This window comes from Lampris incognitus, chromosome 20 (genome assembly GCF_029633865.1).
Source record: "Lampris incognitus isolate fLamInc1 chromosome 20, fLamInc1.hap2, whole genome shotgun sequence".
Taxonomy (NCBI): domain Eukaryota; kingdom Metazoa; phylum Chordata; class Actinopteri; order Lampriformes; family Lampridae; genus Lampris; species Lampris incognitus.
In genome coordinates, this window is record NC_079230.1 from 14,423,264 (window position 1) to 14,447,658 (window position 24,395).

Below are 24,395 nucleotides of genomic sequence, written 5' to 3' on the forward strand. Positions count from 1 at the left end.
ATCCTTCCGGCACGTAACAGCGACACTATATTGCTCTGTTTGTGCCCGAGGACCCGATCCTTCGGGTGGACCAACTTCTGGCGCGGCCTGTTTTGGGGTTTGAAAGCAACTCAGACACGGTGTTTGGAAAATACGCATCTCAACTTTTTTCAACACTCCTGCCACATATGGAATCACCACTGGTTTACGCTTAGACAGCTGTTGTCCTTCTTCTCTCTTCGATTGGCTGGTGCACTGTTTGGGTATCTTCCTGGCTTTGACAAACACACAGTTGGGATAACTACACTTAACCACGGCCTGTTTACTGTGGGATTTCTCCCCTTACCCGGCTGCTGTGTCGGTGGGGATGTCAGCTCGATGGTACAGCGTCCTGATGACTTTTAGTTTGTGCTCCAGTGAATGATGAGAGTCAAACCTTAAGTACTGATCAGTATGTGTTGGTTTACGGTAAACATCAACAATCAAATGTCTCCCATCACCAATTGCAATTTCACAGTAAGAAGGCTAACCTGTAATTTTTCACATCCTTCCTGATGAACTTGATGTGGTTGTCCACAGACTTAATGTGGTCTGTGAAATGTGGTACATCCTGAGATTTAATTTTAACCCAGGTGTCATCCACAAATCTGAACCAATGGTTTAGGCAGTGTCCCTGGATTGCAAACATTCCCAAATCCTCTGTGAATAGTACACATGGCAATTGAAACTGTAGTTAATGGTCACGCCCATATTTGCATATGAAACTGGTCATTGTTTTCGGGCCATTATGCAACTGTATTGTACTGTAATGTTTATAAGGGTGGGAATACCTACAGTCAGTTTAGACCAAAGAAGTCACTTACATGAGTGATGAAACATATCTGTCAATAAACGTTGTATCCAGATGAACTGATTCAGCCTTCTTTGAGTGTCTTTATAAGGGAAAAAAATAAAGTATAACTTCCTGAAAATGTAACTGATGCACTGGTTATGTATTAATCTCATTAGACAATGTGCTTGTTTCTCATTGAGAGGGTGAAAATAAAGTGATGGTGTGTTTTTTGTGTGGAATCTTTTAAGCAGTTACGTTTTGTGGGTGTTTTTGCATCCGTATCATTTGCAAAGCAGAGGTCAGTGCTGTGGTTTTTACAAGTTCAAGAAAGAATGATACTCATATACAACTAACCACAGCGTGAGTGCGTGTGCATGTGTGTGCATTAGTTATGTCCATATCACTTGTAGAGGCTGAGCTCGGGGCTGTGGTAGAGGCACATGTAGGAGTCACACAGCAGGCGGCGGGTATGCTCCGGTAAGGAGGCGGGGTCCAGCCTGCTCAACTCCTCCTCTGATAAGCTGAGGTAGCGGCCCACCTCAGGACATGCCCTCACCTGGGGGATGTTGAACCCGTTTTCGCCACCTGGGTGAAAGAACAGCAGCAATAGAAGCCATTTTATAATCAAATTCCCAAATCCTAAAATGCTCCTTCCCAAATTTTCCACTGGAAACCAAACCCCATTGTTGGAGCCCATTGAGTCTTGACAGTTCCTGTGATAGCTATATCGTAGAATGTAGTTTAATTGGATTCATTGCTGATGTGATGAATAAACACTGTCCTATTTATTCCAAATCACCAGCCAGGGTGACCTTGATATTTCGAAGATTGTAAGCTAACGTCCTAAATTAATCTAGCCTTCCTCCTTTGGCATTCCTTTGTTAAAATCATACATCATGTTAAATATTACATGATATGTACTGGGTAAGCACATAAGAACAGGTGGGAACACAGACTTAGCTTGGCTTCACCACAACCAGATATTATGAACAAATTCATGAAAATCCCTTCTGGACAGCAGGAACAGTCATGCACGGTAATAATCACTTAGTTTTTTTTTTGTTGGACCCCCCCCTTTTTTTCCCACCCCATTTGTACCTGTCCAACTACCCCACTCTTCCGAGCCCTCCCGGTCACTGCTCCACCCCCTCTGCCGACCCGAGGAGGGCTGCAGACTACCACATGCCTCCTCTGATACAAGTGGAGTCACCAGCCGCTTCTTTTCACCTGAAAGTGAGGAGCTTCACCAGGGGGACGTAGCGCGTGGTAGGATCACGCTATTCCCCCCAGTTCCCCCTCCCCCCCGAACAGGCACCCCGACCGACCAGAGGAGGTGCTAGTGCAATGACGAGGACACATACCCACATCCGGCTTCCCACCCGCAGACATGACCAATTGTGTCTGTAGGACGCCTGACCAAGCTGGAAGTAACACGGGGATTCAAACTAGCAATCCCCGTGTTGGTAGGATCATGGTTTTTACAGCGGGACAGCCTTACTTTCTGTGAGGCTGTGCTCTATAGAACGTGGGTAGAAAATGTTGATCAAGATATATTCAAATGTCATGATCAGAAAGAAAAACAGGAGGCAAATTATCCATGTATGCAGTGGATAAATAAATGTGACCAACTGTGCTTCTAAAAACATCTTATTCTAGACTGAGATAGCAAAAAAAACTAGTAAATGCACAAAATGCTTTCAAGGATATCAAGATAAAAACAACTTGACTGGATGACAGGATCTAAACTGTACATAATATGACAGCTTGGAACACAGAAGAGAAAGACGGCAATTATAACAGGATGTAAAAAAAAAGAAAAAAAGAGGGGAAAATCAAACTAAACTTTATTACAGGAAATTAAGTCTCAAGGAGTGACTTAATCAGGAGGAAGGCAAAAGTTGTGCATCTTTACCAGTTTGTGAATTTCAGGAACTATCAACAACCCTGACCCGAATGTCTACATTTGGTCAGTCAACGTCTCTCACCTTCCCTGTCCGCCATACTGTCGAAGAAGAGCCAGTCCATGGGGCGGGGCCCGTGCTTGACGAAGCTCACGTAGTGGCTGGTCTCGATGCAGGTCACAGCGAAGAGGGCCAATCGTTGTCGAGTGCCGTGCAGCGGGCCAGTCCACGGCCCCCCGGGGATGCCCACCTGCTCCGGACTGTGCAAAACTCGCTTCTTGTGACTGTGAACCTGACATTGGATTGAATATGTCAGAGAGTTTAGCTGAATTACTAGATTATAAGTAGGAAGAGAGATGATCAGGTAGAGTGATAGATGTGAGTGATAAAAAAAAGTGTGACAGATTGGCAGATAGTGAAGAATAAAATACGTGCAACATTAGGAAGCCAACGGACATGTCTCTGATGGGTCACTAAATGGAAATTTATTCAAATTATTTCTTTGGATTCGTCTTTTAATATTATTTTAATACAACCCCATGGCCATCAGGGGAGATTTTTGGTCTTAACAGGATTTCAATGTAAATATGCATTTGCTCTTACTGACCAGCCTAAACAAACAGTTGTGTATTTTATCAGGTAGAGAAATTGAGTAAATTTAATGTCTTTAGCATGGCAGGCCTCATGACTACTACAAGCTTCACATATATTGAGTCATAACACAGCACGTGCTAATAGCACCCACTGCTGGACGTTCTTCAACATGCAATTGTTTCAGCAAACACCAACAAATCAATATTATGTTCATTTTATCCAGGACAACAGTTTATACAGATTAAGTTTGATGAGGCCTCCCACTTGTGTGGAGGTAATGCAATCCTCCAGTAGTCACTGGTGGCTCGCTTCTTGTGGTAAAGGACACACAGCTACCTGGGTGTTGCAGGTGTGGCAGTACTGTTTGAGACGACCTGGAGTGATGTCCAAGTCCTCATAACACTGAAGACACTCCCACTCCGCTACGGCCTGACAGATGCTACACTGTCTCAGAGCTAGAGAGAGAGAAAGAGGGATAGAGAGACCGAATGAGCGAGAGAGAGAGGAAGAGAAAGAGAGAGCGAGAGAGACAGGAAGAGAGATAGAGAATTTTTTGAATTTTTTAAAAACTCTTTAATTTACATAAAACAAAAAAACAAACAAAGACACATCCATTGCACGACATCAACACGAGCAACTCCTTCACATTAAGATGTCCAAAAAAGTCTTCCTTTTTTTTTTCTTCTTTTTTTCTTTGGAACAGTGGTCCAAGTCACATACTCCCAAAGGGTCAAAAGAAATATTACGCAAAAACAGAATGAAATACTAGTTGCCTCTCAATGACTGAACAAACGGCTTTATTGAAACACCACCGCGAAATAAATTCATCCAAGTTGTTCATTAAGGTGAAGAAGCTGAAGTCCACTCGGACTCTCGCCTTCACCCTTGCAACGAACAACGGAAGTAAATCTTCCTCCGAACCATTATTAATCAGACTTTTCCTGCTCCTATAAATCGCAAACTTAGCTTGCCCCACAACAAAATTTAGCAGCTGCCACTTTTCCGCATCTTTCCTCTTGTACCCAGCACCAAAGATAAAAACAGTTTCATTCCATCTTTCATCACAGTGTGAGAATATGATCTGTAGAGCTTCAAAGAGCACCTGGAGTCTTTCACATTCCATGAAACAATGAAAAATTGTCTCTGGCGACTGACAGAAAGGACACTTAACAGAAACAGTTGGGTTAACCTTAGAGATGAAACTATTGACTGCCAGCGCTCCCTGCAGGATCCTCCACTGCAAGTCACCTGACCTTTTGTTCAGCGGGGCTTTATACAGCACCCTCCACACTGGTTTACAATCATCTGCCACTTTTAGCCTTGTTCTCCATATAGTGTCCTTTCTCTCATTCAGTATTTTCTTGTTCATGGCAACAACACAACATTTGTACAAGACCTTACTATCTAACATATAAAGGTCAATTTTAGTAGCCAAATTTGGCACCGGCAAAGGTCTTGTTAGACCAGTTTGGTCCATTTGAAGGCCCAACTCGGGGAACGGATCTCCATTATCAGGAGCCTCGGTTCCAATGGCATAGTCATGCAGCATGACCAGTTCCTCCCTGGTGAGTCTTCTAAGCCATGTATTCAGAATGTCTCTGGTGTGTCTGCTTGACCTCAAGCCCAGCAGTGAAGCCATTGCCTCTGTGTCAAGAAGCATTGGACCTGCAGCATCCACAATGTGCTTCAACTTAACAGTTCCAGCTGAGCATAGCCTCCGGTTGAGACATGGTTTGCTGTCATCCTGAATGTCCAGTCTGGCCCCATGGATTAGGGGTTCTTCCAGAAGCTAAAACAGAGATGCTGTAGGCTCCAGTCTGCACCACTTGAATAGAGTCCAAGTTTTAAACAATCCTTGATAGAAGGGTGACAGGTCATGCATGTTCTTAAAAACACAGTCTGTTAGAAACAAAGACGCACCTAGACCCAAACCCTGTACCTTCTTTAAAATAACACTCATGAGAGGCCTCCACAGCACATCATCAGTCCCTGTGAGGTAGTGCTGTATAATTTGTAGTCTAAAGGCTGCTACTCTGCTCTCCAGATGCACCAAACCCTGCCCTCCCACCTCTTTTGGTAGGTATAGTACATTCTGTGGTACCCAGTGCAGGTTATCCCAAAAAAAGTTCACAAAGATGGACTGTACTTTTTTAGCAATCCGGCAGGGGGCTCCAGAACGGTTAGCTTGTGCCAGAGGGTGGAGGCTGCCAAGTTATTAACAACCAAATCCCTTCCCCTATAAGACATCTGTGGTAACAGCCATCTCCGCTTCTGCAATCTCCCCTCCACCTTTTCCACCACCCCTTCCCAGTTTTTCCAAACCGTCTGGTCATCACCCAGAAACACTCCTAGGTACTTGAAACCACCCTCTTCCAATTTAGCCCCCCTGGCAGCTGAGGGAGACCTGCAGATCACTTTCCAACCACTAAGGCTTCGCTTTTTGCCCAGTTTACTTTAGCAGCTGAAAGATTCCCAAACCTTTCCACAAGTTTCTCAATCAGATCAGCATCATCTTGACTTTTTATGACGATAACTATATCATCTGCATACGCAGATAAGACAACTCTTGTGCCAGGATCAGGCAAACACAGACCACCAATAGAAGAGCGAAAATTGTGTAATAACGGTTCAATCGAAAGCGTATAGAGCGTGCCCAACAGTGAGCAGCCTTGTCTTATACCTTTGAAAGGTTTACACAAAACATCATTAATTTTCAGTACACTCTCGATATCTTTGTACAAAACCTTAATCTTGGCAACAAGTCCAGGGCTGAAGCCAAACCTTTCTAACACCTTCCAAAGGTATTGGTGCTCAACCCGGTCAAATGCCTTTTCCTGATCCAATGAAACCAGACCAGCATCAATGCCCAATGGACCAGAGACTTCCAAAACATCCCGAATTAGGGACACATTGTCAACAATGGACCTGCCGGGCACACAGTAGGTTTGGGTCTGATGGATGACTTGGTCTATCACCTTCTTCAGTCTGTTGGACAGGACTCTGGAAAGCAGTTTGTAGTCTGCACACAGAAGAGAGACCGGACGCCAGTTCTTCATATCTTGCATGTCGCCTTTTATTGGCAACAATGTCAGAACAGCTCTCCTGCAGCTCTGGGGCAAGAAGGAGTCATTAAAACATTCAGTGCAGACCTCAATGATGTCGTCACACAGCTCGGACCAAAAAACTTTGTAGAATTCCGGCAGGAGTCCATCAATCCCAGGGGCCTTCCCCCCCTGCATGCTCTGCAACGCTGTAGACAGCTCCTCTGCAGTCAGAGGACCCGCCAACTCCTTGTCACTCTCCTCTGAAATTCTGGGCAGCCCACTGCAGAAGGAGTCAAATGCCCCTTCATTTTTGGTGTACTCACTGCTTTACAGAAGAGAGTAAAAATCCACAGCTCTCTTCTGGATCTCATTGGCCGTAGTCAGCAGGTGTCCTGTTGTTGACTTTAGGGCGTGAATGAAACTGCTTTGTCCATTCTTCTTTTCCAGGCTGAAGAAAAACTTTGAAGGTGAGTCCATCAGGGCGGCACTCTGAAAACGAGACCGGACCAATGCCCCCTGTGCCTTAACACCTAGCAAGTCAGCCAGCAAGGCTTTTTTGGACTTGAGGTCTTCAACACAGCCTCGGTTTGCTTTGGACCCTGCATAAGTCTGCAGCTCCACTATTTCAGTCTCTAGATCCCTCATCGATCTGGTAATGTTACGAGAGACATTGAGAGTGTACTGTTGACAAAGCTGCTTGATCTGCACTTTCCCATAATCCCACAACTGTTTCAAAGATGTAAACTCCCCCTTCCTAGTTTTGAAAATATCCCAAAAAAATTTAAAAGGATTTAAACTATGCCCAGTTGCAAAAAAATCCTCAATTTTGACATTCCTCAAATTTTTTGTTTTTTGCACGAAATTCTTGATTCGGCGGGCATCATAGTATTCTTGATTCGTTGCCCCTGACAACTGGGAGGAAGTGTGAGGCTGGCTGTCTACACCACCACCTTCCTCCTTAGACTCATCTCCCGACATTTGTACCTCGTGCTGTTTTTCCTTTAATACAGGCACCTGGCTGTCTATACCACAGTCCCCGTCATCCTCCTCTTCCTCCATATCCAACTCACCCTCAGACAGTTGTTCCCCATACTGCCTGCTTCTCTCCCTTATCAATGCTCCTCTTTTGGCTTGAGAGCCACTCATTTTAGCCAACTGCTTTCTCTTTAGTGCAGGAGAACTACAGACTTTGTCGTCCTCCACCAAATCCTCATCGCTGCTCAACACTACATCTTCTGCAACTCCAACTGTAGTGTTTGATGCCACTGCCTGCTCACTTCGTGATTCCTTCTCAACACTTACGTTTTCCTTTGTAGACTTTCCACTCTGTTTGGGTGGTTCTGTTTTGTCAGTGTGGTCTGGACTTTGTCCCTTTTCTGCTGTCTCTTCGCTGTTCTGCCTGGTTTCACTCTGTCCCTTTTCTGCTGTCTCTTCACTGTTCTGCCTGGTTTCACTCTGTCCCTTCTCTGCTGTCTCTTCACTGTTCTGCCTGGTTTCACTCTGTCCCTTCTCTGCTGTCTCTTCACTGTTCTGCCTGGTTTCACTCTGTCCCTTCTCTGCTGTCTCGTCACGGTTCTGCCTGGCTTCACTCTGTCCCTTTTCTCCTGTCTCTTCACTGTTCTGCCTGGTTTCACTCTGTCCCTTTTCTCCTGTCTCTTCACTGTTCTGCCTGGTTTCACTCTGTCCCTTTTCTCCTGTCTCTTCACTGTTCTGCCTGGTTTCACTCTGTCCCTTTTCTCCTGTCTCTTCACTGTTCTGCCTGGTTTCACTCTGTCCCTTTTCTCCTGTCTCTTCACTGTTCTGCCTGGTTTCACTCTGTCCCTTTTCTGCTGTCTCTTCACTGTTCTGCCTGGTTTCACTCTGTCCCTTCTCTGCTGTCTCGTCACGGTTCTGCCTGGCTTCACTCTGTCCCTTTTCTCCTGTCTCTTCGCTGTTCTGCCTGGTTTCACTCTGTCCCTTTTCTCCTGTCTCTTCGCTGTTCTGCCTGGTTTCCCTCTGTCCCTTTTCTCCTGTCTCTTCGCTGTTCTGCCTGGTTTCACTCTGTCCCTTTTCTCCTGTCTCTTCACTGTTCTGCCTGGTTTCACTCTGTCCCTTTTCTGCTGTCTCGTCACGGTTCTGCCTGGTTTCACTCTGTCCCTTTTCTCCTGTCTCTTCGCTGTTCTGCCTGGTTTCACTCTGTCCCTTTTCTCCTGTCTCTTCACTGTTCTGCCTGGTTTCCCTCTGTCCCTTTTCTCCTGTCTCTTCACTGTTCTGCCTGGTTTCACTCTGTCCCTTTTCTGCTGTCTCTTCACTGTTCTGCCTGGTTTCACTCTGTCCCTTTTCTCCTGTCTCTTCGCTGTTCTGCCTGGTTTCACTCTGTCCCTTTTCTGCTGTCTCTTGGCTGTTCTGCCTGGCTTCACTCTGTCCCTTTTCTGCTGTCTCTTGGCTGTTCTGCCTGGTTTCACTCTGTCCCTTTTCTGCTGTCTCTTCACTGTTCTGCCTGGTTTCCCTCTGTCCCTTTTCTGCTGTCTCTTGGCTGTTCTGCCTGGCTTCACTCTGTCCCTTTTCTGCTGTCTCTTGGCTGTTCTGCCTGGCTTCACTCTGTCCCTTTTCTGCTGTCTCTTGGCTGTTCTGCCTGGTTTCACCTGTTTATTTCCGCTCTCTCCTTCACGCTGCGCCTTGTCCTCAGGGGAGTGTTTCTCAGGACAGGCCCGAACCAAATGACCCTCTCCTCCACAGCCAAAACACTTCAAGGTCCCAGAATTTACAAAGATGACATAGTCAAAATCATCCACCTTCACCCTAAAAGCTACATCCAAGTCTTGGTCTTTCTTGTTCAGGATCATTTGAACCTGTCGTCTGAGTGAAACTACATGTCGCACCAGCGGCGATTTGCAGCCAGACGACAGTTTCCTGATGGACAAAACTACTTTTCCATACCTCCACAGCTCTCTTGTCAAAAACTCATCGGAGATGAACGGCGGGATGTTTGAAATGGTGACTCTTGTCGATGGCGTGGTGAGCGGCGACACCTAACACGGAGCTGTCATTAACCACAACGCCGGCTTCGACCACTTGGTGTGCTTTGGCTACAGCATCGACAAAAATCACCACAGCACCGTTCATCCTAGCAGCAGATTTAATGCTGCTGTGACCCACAACCTCTACGATTGCCAAAGCACAGTCCTCCACCCAACACGGGAAACTGGGCGACACTTTAAGCCGATGTTCCCTGGTGAGTTTGGTAAACTCCATGCCGGCATTTAGCACGCCGGCCAGCAAGCGCTGGTCAACCGCAAACACGCACACACACAAAACCTCTCGAAACCTCCTTTTATATACACAAATAAAAAACCAGTAAACCTACAAAACACACTATGTGCAATATTTGCAAGGTGAAAACAGCAAAAAAAGATAGATAAAAGCTCACAACCGCTCTCGGGCGTCTGCGCCACACGCTCACTCGCACTTCCGCTCAGAGAGAGAGAGCGAGAGCGACAGAGAGACAGAGAGGAAGAGAGATAGTGAGACAGAGAGAGAGAGGAAGAGAGATACAGAGATAGAAAGAGAGCGAGAGAAAGAAAGAGCCGGAAACAGATAAAGAGATACAGAAAGAGATAGACAGCAATAGCGAGACGAAGACAGATGAAGAGAGAAAGAGAGATAGTGAGAGAGAGAACAAAAGAGAGAGAAAGACATGATACGGATACATGGGTGAGCAATTATGGTTGAAACATGTACTTTGTTTCAAATTTTGGAAAGAAAAAGAAAGAAAAACAAGGAAAAAGGTAAGAAGGAATGACGCAATTGTGAAAAGTATTAACATAAAGTGAGAAATAAGAGGAAAATAAAAAGACAGAACTAAAACAAACATAATAAAAACACAGATTTAGCAGCAAACTGGATTTCTATTTTCATGCTGTCGACAAAACAAGCTTTAAAGAATACAAAATTCAACTCCACCTGGACCCGGATCAGACTAAACTAAATAGCCTCTGAGGTGAACTAAACTCCAACGCGTAGTCTGTCCCTCCAAGTTGTGCTTACTGTCATCCAGCAGGTCTGTGATGTCCAGGCTGAGCGTTGGCAAGATGGCATCAAACATCTTGAAATCCTTCCCAAACCTGGGTGTGAGCAGCAGAAGGCAGGAGGGGGCCTGTAGCAGAGACACAGCACTCAGCATCCGCTGGCGACAGACTCCACCAGCAGCCAGATACAACCTGAAAACCCTTATACTGTTTCTGTGGCGGTGTATTGCCTCGGAAAATATAATCTAATATGGAGAGTTTTGGTGTCAAGTGTAATCTGATTCAACTGAAAAAAGAAAGGAGCTCTTGCTAGCAAGAAATTAAGGTGGCATGGTGGCGCAGTGGTTAGCGTGCGACCGCGCCTCACAGCAAGAGGCGTGGTCACCCCTTGTGAAGAAGCAAGGACCTTCTTGCTTCTTCACATCAAGAAGATTCTGGGTTCGAATCCTGGGGTAGTCCAACCTTGGGGGTCATCCCAGGTCATCCTCTGTGTGGAGTTTACATGTTCTCCCCATGTCTGCGTGGGCTTCCTCCAGGTGCCCTGGTTTCCTCCCACAGTCCAAAGACATGTAGGTATGGTGAACTGGCCATACTAAAAATTGTCCCTAGGGGGGAATGTGCGTGTGTGTGTGGGCCCTGTGATGGACTGGCGGCCTGTCCAGGGTGTCTCCCCGCCTTCCGCCCAATGACTGCTGGGATAGGCTCCAGCATCCCATGACCCGGGTTGGGATAAGTGGCTTAGATAATGGATGGATGGATAGCAAGAAATTAAAACTAATGATTTGACTTTTTGGGGATGGCAGCTAATTAATGGAAGATGTGGCTTACAAACGGAAAACGTTTTCAGATGAGCAAGCTGGTAAGTAAACATGGGGATTAGGCGCTTTTGCTCATGGGCAGCGTTGCACAATAAACCCAACCCGCAGCTCTTAAGAGAGAGGAGAGCTTTATTTAATGACCCAGCACTTTACTGTTACACTATGCAAACAGTCAAAAAAACAAAACAAAAAACCCCCTTCTCATTCAATATTGAAATATCCATTCATTCATCCATTATCCAAACTGCTTATAATGCTCTCTCAGGGTCGCGGGGATGCTGGAGCCTGTCCCAACAGTCATTGGGTGGCAAGTGGGCGACACCCTGGATAGGCCGCCACAGGGTCGCCACACATACACACACACACACACACATAGGGACAATTTAGGATGGCCGATACATTGAAATATATTAGATATAAATGCAACTTGCACATCTATTTTGACTGAAAACTCAACCATGAAAAATACCCTCCCTGGTTTTGGCCATCGGGCTGATGGTTACCTCGACAAATTTGAGCCCCGCATGGAGGAAGGAGGACTCCAGCAGGGTCTGGATGGTGGCGACCCTCATGCGGCCCGCGGACGGCAAGCAGAGAGGGACGGGAGAGAGGGACGGGGAGTGTGTGGTGGCTGAGGAAGGGATGGAGGGGGGGAAAAGTTGATAGAGGTGACATTCCTGGGGCTGCCGGCTCGTCGATCTGAAACCAAAGGAAGGGAGAGCGTGACTTTTTAGGACGAAGAGAAAGACGACACAAGTCTATTTAACTTCCCCCAAGGATCTCATTAATGTTTCTTCTGACGTAAAGGAGATAGGGAGAAATGGAGGAAACGTCTCTCCCTTGGTACCGGAACAATAATGTGGCAAGACAGTGACTAAGCTGCAGACTGTCTGGGTTATTTTGCACTGTTATTAGAAAACAATCATAAAAAAAGAAAGAAAAAGCACTGTAACACACAAATCCCCGCCTTCATGGTTTACCGCCCATGTATTTTTTTAAAGGCCAATTACATGAAAAATGCATTTTCTTTTTTTTTCTTTCTTTTTTTTGTGTGGATTTTTCTCTCCCTTTTTTCTCCCCAATTGTATTCGGCCAATTACCCCACGCTCCCGAGCCGTCCCGGTCGCTGCTCCGCCCCCTCTGCCGATCCAGGGAGGGCTGCAGACTACCACATGCCTCCTCCGATACATGTGGAGTCGCCAGCCGCTTCTTTTCACCTGACAGTGAGGCGTTTCACCAGGGGACTTGGTGAAACGCTTGGATCATGCTATTTCCCCCAGTTCTCCCTCCCCACCCCTGAACAGGCACCCCAACCAACCAGAGGAGACGCTAGTGTAGCGACCAGGACACATACCCACATTTGGCTTCCCACACACAGACATGGCCAAATGTGTCTGTAGGGATAACCAACCAAGCCAGAGGTAACACAGGGATTTGAACCGGTGATCCCCGTGTTGGTAGGCAATGGAATAGACCGCCACACTACCCAGATGCCTGAAAAATGCATTTTCATGGCCACTGCAGTCTTCAACTGTTGGCCACTGAGCGGTTTTGGTTCAGAAATTATGACATGCAATAGAAAAACAAGAGGACAGACAGACAAAAACAGCCAAAGAGTAAAACAAAGAGAAAAGGGGAAAAACAGGAGCAAGATCGGTGGAGGAGGGACGACGGAAAGAGAAGAAACCATTTCATACCAGATCCCTGGATATAATGGACGAGCTTGGCTTTCACCCCGGTTCGGCAAGTTTATCAAAGAATTGACGTGGGTGAGCCAACCCCTGCAAAATGGATCTGGTTAAAATCAGGGTAGTGTGTTTGAACCCGCTCTGACTGCGTCACATGAAAGATGAGCCGGGTGGGTCCTTGTCACATTATTCACCACAACAATGAGCGCAAAGTGTAAACAGGTCTAGTTTTGACAGCGTCCCAGAGATGCCAAAGTATAGGACGTATGGCATTCCTCATGGGACTAGCCCGGATCGGCGCTCTGTGATTTCCAGGTTGTGTGTGTGAAAGGGGCGTTTGAGGAGCTGATGCAACACAGCCACCGAAGATACAGAAGGAGCATAAGAGGACAGGACAGATGGGGTGAGACTCTTTTATGGATGAGCCCAACGGTGTAGCGGCCTATTCACCTGATTTTGAGGAGTGGCTCGACTCTTAGGAGCTGGAAAAGCTTGTTCAGGAATTCCTCGGGATCTGACAGACACATACAGCACAACAGCATTCTTTAGTCTGAATACACAGACAACTGCTTTGTGCTGGGCCGTGTAAAACAGACATTCACGTCTGTAACATCCTATGACCTTACGCACACACACACACACAGGCAAACAAACAAACACACACTCACACACACACACACACACACACAAACACACGGGTGCAGCAGATAGGCTCTTCATGCAGGTACACATAGACATTATCTGGAAGGACTAACACATTGACTCATGCTTGCTATAAAACTCACACACCTTTCTCCTGATTGGTGAAGCCAGTGTTATTATTCTCGGCCTCCAGCAGTCGTCTCAAGGCCATGGTTTTGCTGGCACACACATAGCCAAACCTGGGGAAATTTAACAGTACGTGCATAGTTCACCACAGTGGACATATTGAGCTTTGCAGTATACTTTGCATTAAATGTGATCAGGAACAAAAAGCACAAGAAAAAAAAGTCCAACATACCTATGTTAACAGGATTTCCAGCATGCAATGAAAATAATACATAACGTGCATAAGTACATACATAGCGTGCCTGTAAAACTTTCTTTATCATTGCAAATGAATATCCATTATGTTAAAAGACGGTGCAAGACAGACAGTTGCTATAGTCTAGTACACTATGAAGTAATGATATGAGTGGTATATACTCCAACACTGACACACACACACCTGCGCATGGGGTTGACAATCTCGCAGCGCAGCAGGTCTTGGGCCTGGGTGGAGTTGGGAGCAGTCTGGCTGTCGGTGGGCCACAACAACACCCAGTCAGCCGAGCTGCAGCAGGAAAACAGACTGGGGAGGTGACGAGAGAAAGAGATACAGCAAAAGGAGGGGGAGAGAGAGAGCGAGAGAGAGAGCGAAAGGTGGGAATACAGAGAGAGGAATACAAAGACGGGGAGAGACCGGCCAAGAGAGAAAGAGGGAGACAGACATAAAGAGGCATAAAAAAAGAGGGGCCTAATTATTTGGATTCACTAGGATCTTATTTCTTCACTTTACCAAAAATCAAGCATCGAAAAACAGAGGCATATTTTATAGAAAAAGTGAGAACAAAAAAACAATCTGCCATATTTGCAAATCTGAGAAGAGGTCTTTCATGACAACTACGCAAAACTGTCGCCACAAATTGTGTGGCATGTTGCACTTACACGATGATGTGTTCGGAGACAACTATGTCACAGCCCAACTGGAGTCTATAGCAATCTTGAATGCTGACTTGACAGCCTGAGAGGAGGAGCTTTACCTGAACAGTGAGGCGTCCAGGTAGCAGGAGTTGAGGTGGCCCTGGATGCCTCTCTTCCAGCCCTGGTACAAGTCCCTGGCCTCCTCGCCTTCCACCGAAGGTGTGTGTTCCTCCACACGTTCACTGCCCCAATCCGCAAAGGCTGGGAGGACCAGTGCCGGGTGGGGGGGGGGGTGGGGGGGTTAATCAAATCGATGCATTAAATGTTTCTATCAATACATACATCAAGATATCACCCAATGATAAGCAATATGGGATACAAGCCAACCACACACACACACACACACACACACACACACACACACACACACACACACACACACACCGCTAACCTATCGAGTTGCACCGCTCCACTTGATTGACAGGTGTTTCCGGGATGGGGAATCTGGAGTCCCGCCTGCAGTTGCGTAGTTTAACAAACAGCCCCTTGTTGGCCGGACAACGGAAGTGGCGCTCTCCAAGGTAGCTACCATCTGTTCCAGCAGTCAGCTCTTGGTCCTGGCAGGCAGGGCAGATTCGTGTTAACGGGGAAAGGACAGTGTGTCGAATTATTCATTCATTGCTACACACCGGCTTAATCTAGTGCCTAATTTAGCTCAGGGTGTCGGGGGCGGGCTGCAACCTGGACCGGCAGGCTCTGAGAGGAAGGCAGGTAGACATCCTGGACAGGCCACCGGTCCATTCCAGCGCCCACATACAAAGTCATTCAACCTATGGGCAATTCGGGATCCAATTCACCTCAAATGCATGTCTTTGGACAGATGGGGGAAACCAGAGTACCCGGCGGGGAGCAACTCAAACATGCAAAATCCACAGAGACGCTGGGACTTAAACTCAGAGGGCTGACAATGTTAACCTCAAAAGCCAATTCAGTGTTAGGGGCGTCCGGGTGGTGTGGCGGTTGATTCCGTCGCCTACCAACATGGGGATCGGTGGATCAAATCCTCATGTTATCTCTGTCTGGGTCGGGCGTCCCTACACACACAGTCGGCTGTGCCTGCGGGTGGGAAGCCAGATGTGGGCGTGTCCTAGTCACAGCACTAGCGCCTCCTCTGGTCAGTTGGGGCGCCTTTTCGGGGGGGAGGGGGAACTGGGGGGAATAACATGATCCTCCCACGCGCTACGTCCCCCTGGCGAAACTCCTCACTGTCAGTAGTTTTCACCGGCATGCCTCCTCCTCACATGTATCGGAGGAGGCATGTGGTAGTCATAACATGTTTGATTTAGTGATATTTAAAGAGGGAGAGATGTTGGAAATAATCACATTCACTACAAGGCCTTTTTAAATAATAACATTACCAAAGAGCTCCTGGCTGCATGTAAAACTGAAAACAGTCAATGCTCATTTTCAACTTGTCAGGCTTGCTGTTTTGTTACCAACCAAAAGACAGAAGCCGACAGACATTTTGTTTTATCTTTGCACTTTCACTTAATGTAAAGAACATTGTATTATATTTCCATATACGAAAAATGTTATAGATATCAAGTTTGTTTGATTATTGATGTTTTTCTGACACTGTTAACTTACCAGCTCAATTCCCGCTACCAGTTCAGGAATCCCACTGATCCTTCCAATCCAGCGAATTACCCCATACAGAGGAGGGTCGTTCACCTCAACCATCGACCCTACCTCCAGCTCCACCTCCAGTCCCGTCTCTCCGTTCTCCCCCGCATCATCACTGATACCCGGTGACCTTAGCGGAGAGGGAGGGGCATGCGCGCCGTTCGAGGCCTGTGGTTGGTCGTCGACAGGAGGTGAGGGTGGGGCTTGGGGTTTGGGAGGCGGAACTGGGGGAGGCAGCTGGGGCTGGTGGGTGTGTTTAGGTGGGGACAGCGGAGGGGGCTTGAGGGCTTGTTTGGCAGAGGTGGGCTGGGGTGGCAACAGAGCGATTTTGGGGGTAAATGTGGGTGGGGATGCTGGGCCCAGTTTTGGGACGATGGGCTGGATGGGTTTGAGGACCGGTTTGGGGTTTAGGACGGGCACAGGAAGACGGCGGGCTCTGGGTTCTGTGTGAACAAAGAGGGTAAAGAACAGTAAGAGATGCCATGCTGCATACAGAACAATGATTTACAGTGTCATGCACATGCTCCTGGTCCATGACATGTCTGGAAGTATTCTCTTACACTGCACATGAAGTACTGCTATACTTCCATCACGTGTCAGTATGAACTGTGAAACTAAGCAGGTTTTTAAAAATGTCTCTCCGCGTCCATGCCAACACACATTTCTGTACATTTGCTGTGCTTCATGACTAAAAAGACACTTACGCATATAATCCGTCATAAATTGCCCAGTGTAACTGTATATATGTATACACTGTATATATATAGTTATATACAGTGTATATAACTGTTTATATGCTAACAAATGACATTCTATCACTAGCGTACTAGACAAGTGATAAATCGAGATTATCCAATTTATTAAAGCTTCTGTTCATGATTTTCTTTTTTTTCCCCCGGATTTTTCTCCCTTTTTCTCCCCAATCGTACACAACCCTACACTTCCGAGCCATCCTGATCTCTGCTCCGCCCCCTCCACCGATCCAGGGGAGGGCTGCAGACTAACACATACCTCCTCCGATACAGGTGGAGTCACCAGCTGCTTCTTTTCACCTGACAGTGAGGAGTTTCGCCAGGGGGACGTAGCGCGTGGGAGGATCACGCTATTCCCCCCAGCCCCCCCCCAAACAGGCGCCCCGTCGACCAGAGGAGGTGCTAGTGCAGTGACCAGGAGACATACCCACATCCTGCTTCCCACCCACAGACATGGCCAATTGTTTGTAGGGACACCCAACCTAGCCAGAGGTAACATAGGGATTCGAACCGCCGATCCCCATGTTGGTAGGCAGCGGAATAGACTGCTACGCTACCCGGATGCCCTGTTCATGATCTTCAAATGGCCATGTTTTTTATGTCTGGTGGAAGAGCTGAGGGTGCTGACGAAACAGCACTGGCAAAACCGTTTCATTCAACACGGCTGCAATGTGTGTCTACACCACTTATACATAAAGGTGTCGATAAGGTGAACAAAAGAGATGATCTTCAGGATTGTAGCCTTGAGCAGCAGACTGAACCCAACCTGTCAGCCTTAATCATATACTATGTGAATACAGAAATACCTACATTCATCAACATTATAGTCATTTAGCCCAGACCCTCATCCAGAGCAATTTACAGGGAGCCCCATAATAAAATAAACTTCCAATTGTTAAATCAACAAAATCACAAACAACAGAACACAGGAGTTCAAAGGTCGGACAATATTCCTGTGAGCACAGGACAATACGACGACACTAAACAGGATGTTTTTCCCTTTATCCAAAGCTCTGAATATGTAATAATTTTGTCATACCAGGGGAGACCTTGGTGATGGGCAAAAGTTGTCCATAAAGATGGGAAGGAATGTGGCACAGCCTCTCTCCCTTATAAAACCCGTCCCAGTTACCGACCGGAGCATCCTGCAACAAACAGCACCATCTAATGAGCCCAAACATGACATACAATGACACAAAGACACAACTATCACATGCCAGGGCCCCTCTGAGGGACAAACCAGTTATCTCAATAACAAATGAGCAGACAGACTCGGAGGCTCCTGCATGATATACAACTGGACGTACATTCCGAATGTGGCTGTGGTATCTCATGTGCACATAAAGCATTGGAGTGATTGTGATGTGTGTGTGATGTGTGTGTGAACCTATTCATTTCATACACATTTTATAACAGTGGAAAAAGATTTGGGTTTTCACTGATTCTGCATAGGAATTCATCTAGAGAAAGCTTTCCCTTCTAATGTCAAACAAACAGCTGCTACTTTTTTTAAACTTGGAAATCACGGCGGTCAGAAAATTAGTTAATCTGCATTTATTCAGTCCCCCCCCACCCCCAATGGTGGCCATTATATCTAGCAGCACAACTCTGTATGACTGTTTAAGTTAGTTTAAGTCTTCTTTGTGATACCGACCAGCAGAACTCCGACGTATGTCATCGGGGACGTCCTGCCAGGTAAAGGGCCGCAGAAGCACACCTCCCCCCCATGAATGGTGTCCTCCAGGGGGAAACACACCCGCTGGCCCACCTGGATTGGCAGAGGCGACGTGGGGCCTCGGACCCGGACCTGGACGGGGGCCTGGGCTGTCAAGGGGGCAGATTCTGTGGTCCGAGGCAGGATGCTAACGGTGGACAGCTGAGAGGGGCGATGCCGGTGAAAACTACTGCGAACGTTGTGTTGCTGTTTAACATGATGATTTGGGTGCTGGCTGCTGCTATGGTGACCGTTGCTGTGGTGGTCACCGGTGCCAAGGCGGTCCTGTTCTCGCTCCCGGGGCCGGTCCTCGTCCTCAGAGCCATTGCCCCGTGACCAGCGGCGTAGTCTGATGTGACTGACCGGGAGGAAGAGGGCAGAAGCCTCAGGGCAGACGAAGAGCTGGTGGCCCTTATGGGAACCATTGCCGATTCCCCTACCCATTGCTGAACCCTTGAGAGAGAGAGAGAGAGAGAGAGACAGACAGAGAGAGAGAGACAGAGAGAGATTGGAGAGGGTGAAGTCAGGTTTGAAACAGAGAGGGAGAGAAAAAGGAATGATGTGCAGAGAAGAGATGGGGCAGAGGTAAAGAGAGAGAGAAAGGAGGACAGGGATGGTGGTTGGTACCATTAAGACGTTGAGAGCGGATAGAGACAGAAGATCGGAAAGCTGACAAGAGACGCCGTCCTATGCTTGTAGTAGTATGCATAATGTCACACAGGACACTTGGAGGCCAGATGGCATTCACTAATAATACTTTGCATTTTTCAGCTGTACAGCGTGCCAGACAGCCAGATGGTTTATAAAATCAGCTGAAAATACATACTTTAAATAACATCTTGCACCTCTTTTTGAGAGTATCTAAGCAGTACATATTTATTTTATGGTGTGTATGTTATAAACAGTGGCATTATTTAACCAGCAAAGGTATGCCATCATAATAATAGTAATAGGGACTATTTGGTTGTCCTGTTACGGTCTACGCTTAAAATATATGCTGCTTAAATGACCCATTAGGAAACATTTGAATTATAGCATACAGACTGTACCTTTAGTTGAACCCCAAAAAACACAGCGCTGCTCCCTCTGGTCAGCGGCCCTAGGTATCTGAGCTCCGCCTCTGCCAGCTCATCTGGTTGGCCGATGTGGACCCACAGGGGGGAGCCCAGGGGCAACGTAGCCAATTGCCGCAGCGTCTTTTGGTTGCCTTCAACAGAACAAAGGTAAAGTGTACTTTTGTTTTTTAACTTTTCCCCTTTTCTCTCCCCAATTGCATCCGGCCAATTGCCCCACTCTTACGAGCCATCCCGGTCACTGCTCCACCCCCTCTGTCGATCCGGGGAGGGCTGCAGACTACCATATGCCTCCTCCGGTACATGTGGAGTCAGTCACCAGCCACTTCTTTTCACCTGACAGTGAGGAGTTTCGCCAGGGGGACGTAGTGCATGGGAAGATCACACTACTCCCCCCAGTTCCCCCTCCTCCCTGAACAGGCGCCCCGACCGACCAGAGGAGGCACCAGTGCAGCGACCAGGACACATGCCCACATCCGGCTTCCCACCTGCAGACACGGCCAATTGTGTCTGTAGGTACGCCCGACCAAGCCGGAGGTAACACAGGGATTCGACAAGCAATCCCCCGTGTTGGTAGGCAACAGAGTAGACTGCCACACCACCCAGATGCCCAGGTATTTATTGTATAGTTTTTCTTGCTATTATTGTGATTACTACTTCTACTACTACTTCTAATTGTAACTAATAACTAATTGTAATTAAGTACTACTTCTAACAACAATAATAACAATAACAACAACAACAACAATAATAATAACAATAATAATAATAATAATGTACAATAATAATGTACGCATTACTATTAAGCCAAATACCAATATTGATGGTAATAGTAGTAGTTAGTAGTAGAAGTGGTAGGAGTAGTAGTAATCATAGTAATAATATTAGCACAGCAGTAATGGTAACATTAGTGTTATCAGTATTATATTAGTATTGGCTTTACTCAGTAATTTGAGACGGGACTCTGGGTCGGATACAGGCTCCAATAGGCTGCTGAGGTCACTGGGGACCTCAACCAGGAAGCGTTTCTCCAGCTTTACCATCATGCCATTGTCCAGAACCTGATGGAAATGGAGGAGAGCAGACAAAAGGCAAAGTTGCAAAGTGACATGGCAAGAAATAAGGAACATAATGTTCCTTATTTGTTTTACAACGCTTTATTATTTTTTATTTTGTTATGTTTTGTTATTGTTTTTATTATTTACAACAGAATAGACTGCTACCCTATCCCAACGCACATGAGCAATTTTTGTTGAAAACGTTCAACCAAATTTCAATACAACGGTTCAAGTATTAATATCTAGTCGGGATTTTGGATTTTGTGGGTGGTAAACCCCCTACCGCGCTACCTGTCTGCACCATTCCCTGCCCTATGAGCTACACAGGATCACTAAATCAAAGATACGACATTAAAATAAATCCTGTTTTAGAGCTTGCTGGGCAATTTAATCAATCAATTAGTTATCATAATGACAGTTTTATGAGATAAACTGAGTCTGTAATGTCATAGCGATATTGAACTGACTATTTTACATATCTTGCACTGCCTCCATGTACTCAAGATGATGTGTTGTTCCCCTACCATGTTTATAGAGGTTTCTCTGTTTACTTATTGCCTGTTTCCTTCTATACCTTCTTTTCATCTGTGCACTTTCACTTAATGTAAAACAAACTGCATTTTTGATATACAAGACGTGCTATATGAATAAAGTTTGACTGATTCATGTGTGCCACAGGATGTCACTATAAGAAATCTTGTATCCCTGTCCTACAGTCAATTCCTAGTCATACATTTTGCCATGTGCTCACTGATTCCTTTTAACTTTGAAATGAACACCATTGTTTGGAAAATTGTGCACGCTGTGTATTCTTGTGCAGAATTTGCGCCACCGCACATAAAAGTCGCTGCTGCTGTGACACCCGAATCTCCTCTCTGGGATGAATAAAGCGACCCCTTATCCCAGTGTGGCTTATTAGTTTACCTTCACCCATAGCTGGTCCCCTCTGCTCTTCGCAGTGTCCTGCTCCTGGCAGATGTTGCCCCTCTGCAGCCGCACGGTTCCCTCCAGGTGGTCCTGGAACTTCAGGTCGGTCACTACCAGGAACATCTTCGGGGCGTGGCGCCTCTTACTTGGGTCGTGGGCCCCTGACATTATTCCTGTTTACACGTGTGTGCGCGCACTACAGAGAGAAGGAGCCCCCCCCCCCACCCCCCTTTAAATTTACCTTGAAATCTGCTAAAATTTAGTAAAGTGGACTTACGCCCGCTGCACCGGAGTTGTTTAGGAATACAGGCTGAATCGGTGAGAGTGGAAGATGTGACGGCAGTGTTGACTGGTAGGTTCGCCCACCTTCATTGAAAATAGTTCTACGAACCAGGTGGGAGGGTCCCTGGAACTTCTTAACTACCGCGTTCGGAAAAAAAAAGTCTTTCCTCATTCATGCAACGACGGTGGTTCGACAAACCACAAAAAAAAACAACCCCGAAATGAGTTTACTTTCTGCTCAAACCTCGACTGGACGTCAAGTGGCCTCATGTCAAAACTTGCAACACCCACCAAACGAGTCGAGTAAACATTTCCAGGACTTCAAGCCCCGCCGCTTCAATGGCAAATTGCACCCCCAACCCCCCATCAAACAGGAAGCGGAGGAACGACACCGACGCAAACCAATCGCAAGTCGGAAAATCTCTGCAGGGAAACGGATTTGAGCCAATCAGGACGTCCGTGGGCGTTTCCCTCCGAGGGGAAATTCCGACGGTCTTCGTCTGCGAGGTACGCTGGTGCGTGCGGACACGCTTCAAAACACAAACAAACAAAAAAGACTTTAGTCGGAAATAACTTTAAGAAACAACTTTATAAATAAGAGTAGAAAAATACCAGGTCTACAATCGTCAAAACGGGTTTAGTCACAAAATTCGCACGCCAAAAAGTCTTCTTGAAAGACATAACAAAAAAACAAAAACAAAAAAACCAACAACAGCAGCTCAAGACAGGAAGAGATTTTCTGCGGCCCTTCCATCGCAGGATACCAACGTATTCACACCGACAATAGAAAAAGAAGGGAAAAAAGACTGGAAAGTGCTTTATCAAAACGTGTCATGACGCCACACAGACAGCATAGGTAAATGCTAGGCAGTGGGCATAAACAGGGCAGTTGGGCACGTAATAGTAGAGATCTTGTGTATATTACTTTGCAGCAGCTGTGTGTTTTATTAGTGACGGGACCATCCTTCCAGGTCCTTTGCTACTTCAAGCTGCTGCCCTGCTGAAGTGCCCTTGTGCAAAAGACTGAATCCCTGACAGCCCTGTAGCCAACCACTGCTCCTGTGTGGCAAGCAAATGATGATCAGTGCTTGGGGATCAATAGGTTACAGCAAAATATCTGTCACACACCCCCATGTGAGAGCATTCAGTTACCTATACTTATTCAGCAGCAGTCCATTTCCTTCATATTTTAGTGCTCTTCCAGTAAAAGATGAAGCTTTATCCACATCATTCCTCAGTAACAAATATCCTAGTTCACACGAATTTACAGAACATTGCTGTGAAATGTTCTGTGCTTGCTCAACCCTTACTCCAAACAGTAAGCAGGATATGGTGGTTCAGATATCTCTAACTTATCTCTTGGCTGATACAAGTTAGCATGTGCCAGCTCTCGTATTTGGCCATCTATCCACCGGCATACATGGGCTTATAAAAAGAAATGGATAGGATGCAGGCTTCAAATGTGTTTTCAGCTGCAGGTTAACAGCAAGATCCATGACCAGCACTTCTCCCTAGCACCCATTTAGTGTTGTTTACTTTAAAAAAAGAAAAAGAAAAAGAAGTTGCCAGCAAAAGCAGGAGCCGAATAGCCACCTTTTTGACTCTTTTGCACTGAACCGATGGTCATTTCTATATGTCATAATTACGAGGAGGCTCCATGGAAGCCATGTCCGGTATATCAGCCAAATAAACATTAAAAAAATTTCATTGGAACAGTAATTGCTGCTATTTTCATTCTGTGCATTCCTTAAAATATAGTGGAAACAGTGTTGGGAATGTGACAGATGTCTAACATAAACATACTTGTCCTTAAAACAGCCTAGATAGTAGTATCATAGTTTAACTGAGCCATGAGTGGAGAGCTTTCTGTACAACATTGTGACCAAAGTCTCTGGTCTTTGTTTAACCGTTAAGTACTTAGTGTAAGTGCCTTATCTGAAAGACAAGTGGTGACAGTGAAAGGTGAACGGATATTGACGCGGACAACTTCTTCACCAGTAAATCAGAGCAGACATCTCATTATAAATGGTACTGGCAATTTTTTCTTTGATTTCACCTCTTTGGAACACCAGATAGGTGGGGGGTATATTGTTAGGTTTGGTCTTAAATGCCAGAAAAATATGTTATGACTGACTTTTAAATACTGTCATTGTCTAAAGTTAGAACATAGTGTACTGACTAATGCTGTAAACCGCACCAATGTGGTGTTCCAAGCTGGTAAAACCAACAATTATTTGCAAATAGAACTTGGCCAAACACTTCAACTAGTGACATACAGTTTTTCTTTCCAACACTTCCCCATCTGTTTCACTACATTAGACCTCCCGTCGGGTTAAAGGCATGATAATTAATTAAATCAGCTGGTGTAGTGTTGGGTTGAT

The 24,395-nt window shown here is 46.2% G+C and overlaps 1 protein-coding gene across 2 annotated transcripts; it reads right to left on the reverse strand.

The window, feature by feature from the left end:
- Window positions 1-864: 864 nt before the first annotated feature.
- Window positions 865-22,320, reverse strand: si:cabz01101003.1 (ubiquitin carboxyl-terminal hydrolase CYLD). Of its 2 annotated transcripts, XM_056300455.1 has the most exons (16): window positions 21,730-22,320; window positions 20,691-20,808; window positions 19,724-19,881; window positions 18,615-19,127; window positions 18,000-18,105; window positions 16,173-16,651; window positions 14,977-15,142; window positions 14,645-14,786; window positions 14,071-14,193; window positions 13,653-13,744; window positions 13,314-13,377; window positions 11,679-11,874; window positions 10,377-10,485; window positions 3,643-3,761; window positions 2,797-3,004; window positions 865-1,396 (listed from the first exon to the last, which is right to left on the reverse strand). In XM_056300455.1, exons 1-16 carry the CDS (start codon window positions 21,898-21,900, stop codon window positions 1,212-1,214), a joined length of 2,949 nt encoding a protein of 982 aa, XP_056156430.1. In that variant the 5' UTR covers window positions 21,901-22,320; the 3' UTR covers window positions 865-1,211. The 2 variants fall into 2 exon arrangements, with proteins under 2 accessions (XP_056156430.1, XP_056156431.1); XM_056300456.1 differs by lacking the exon at window positions 20,691-20,808 and having other exon boundaries at window positions 21,730-21,804.
- Between the last annotated feature and the right edge of the window lie 2,075 nt (window positions 22,321-24,395).

Bases quoted from the DNA above. Each gene is read 5' to 3' on its own strand.
- si:cabz01101003.1 (XM_056300455.1), bottom strand. From the start codon at position 21,900: ATGTCAGGGGCCCACGACCCAAGTAAGAGGCGCCACGCCCCGAAGATG. The intron at 19,882-20,690 runs GTAAAGCCAATA...GTTCTGTTGAAG, and splicing joins GTCCCGTCTCAAATTACTGA to GCAACCAAAAGACGCTGCGG. The intron at 1,397-2,796 runs GTGAGAGACGTT...TCTTTCACCCAG, and splicing joins CAGTATGGCGGACAGGGAAG to GTGGCGAAAACGGGTTCAAC.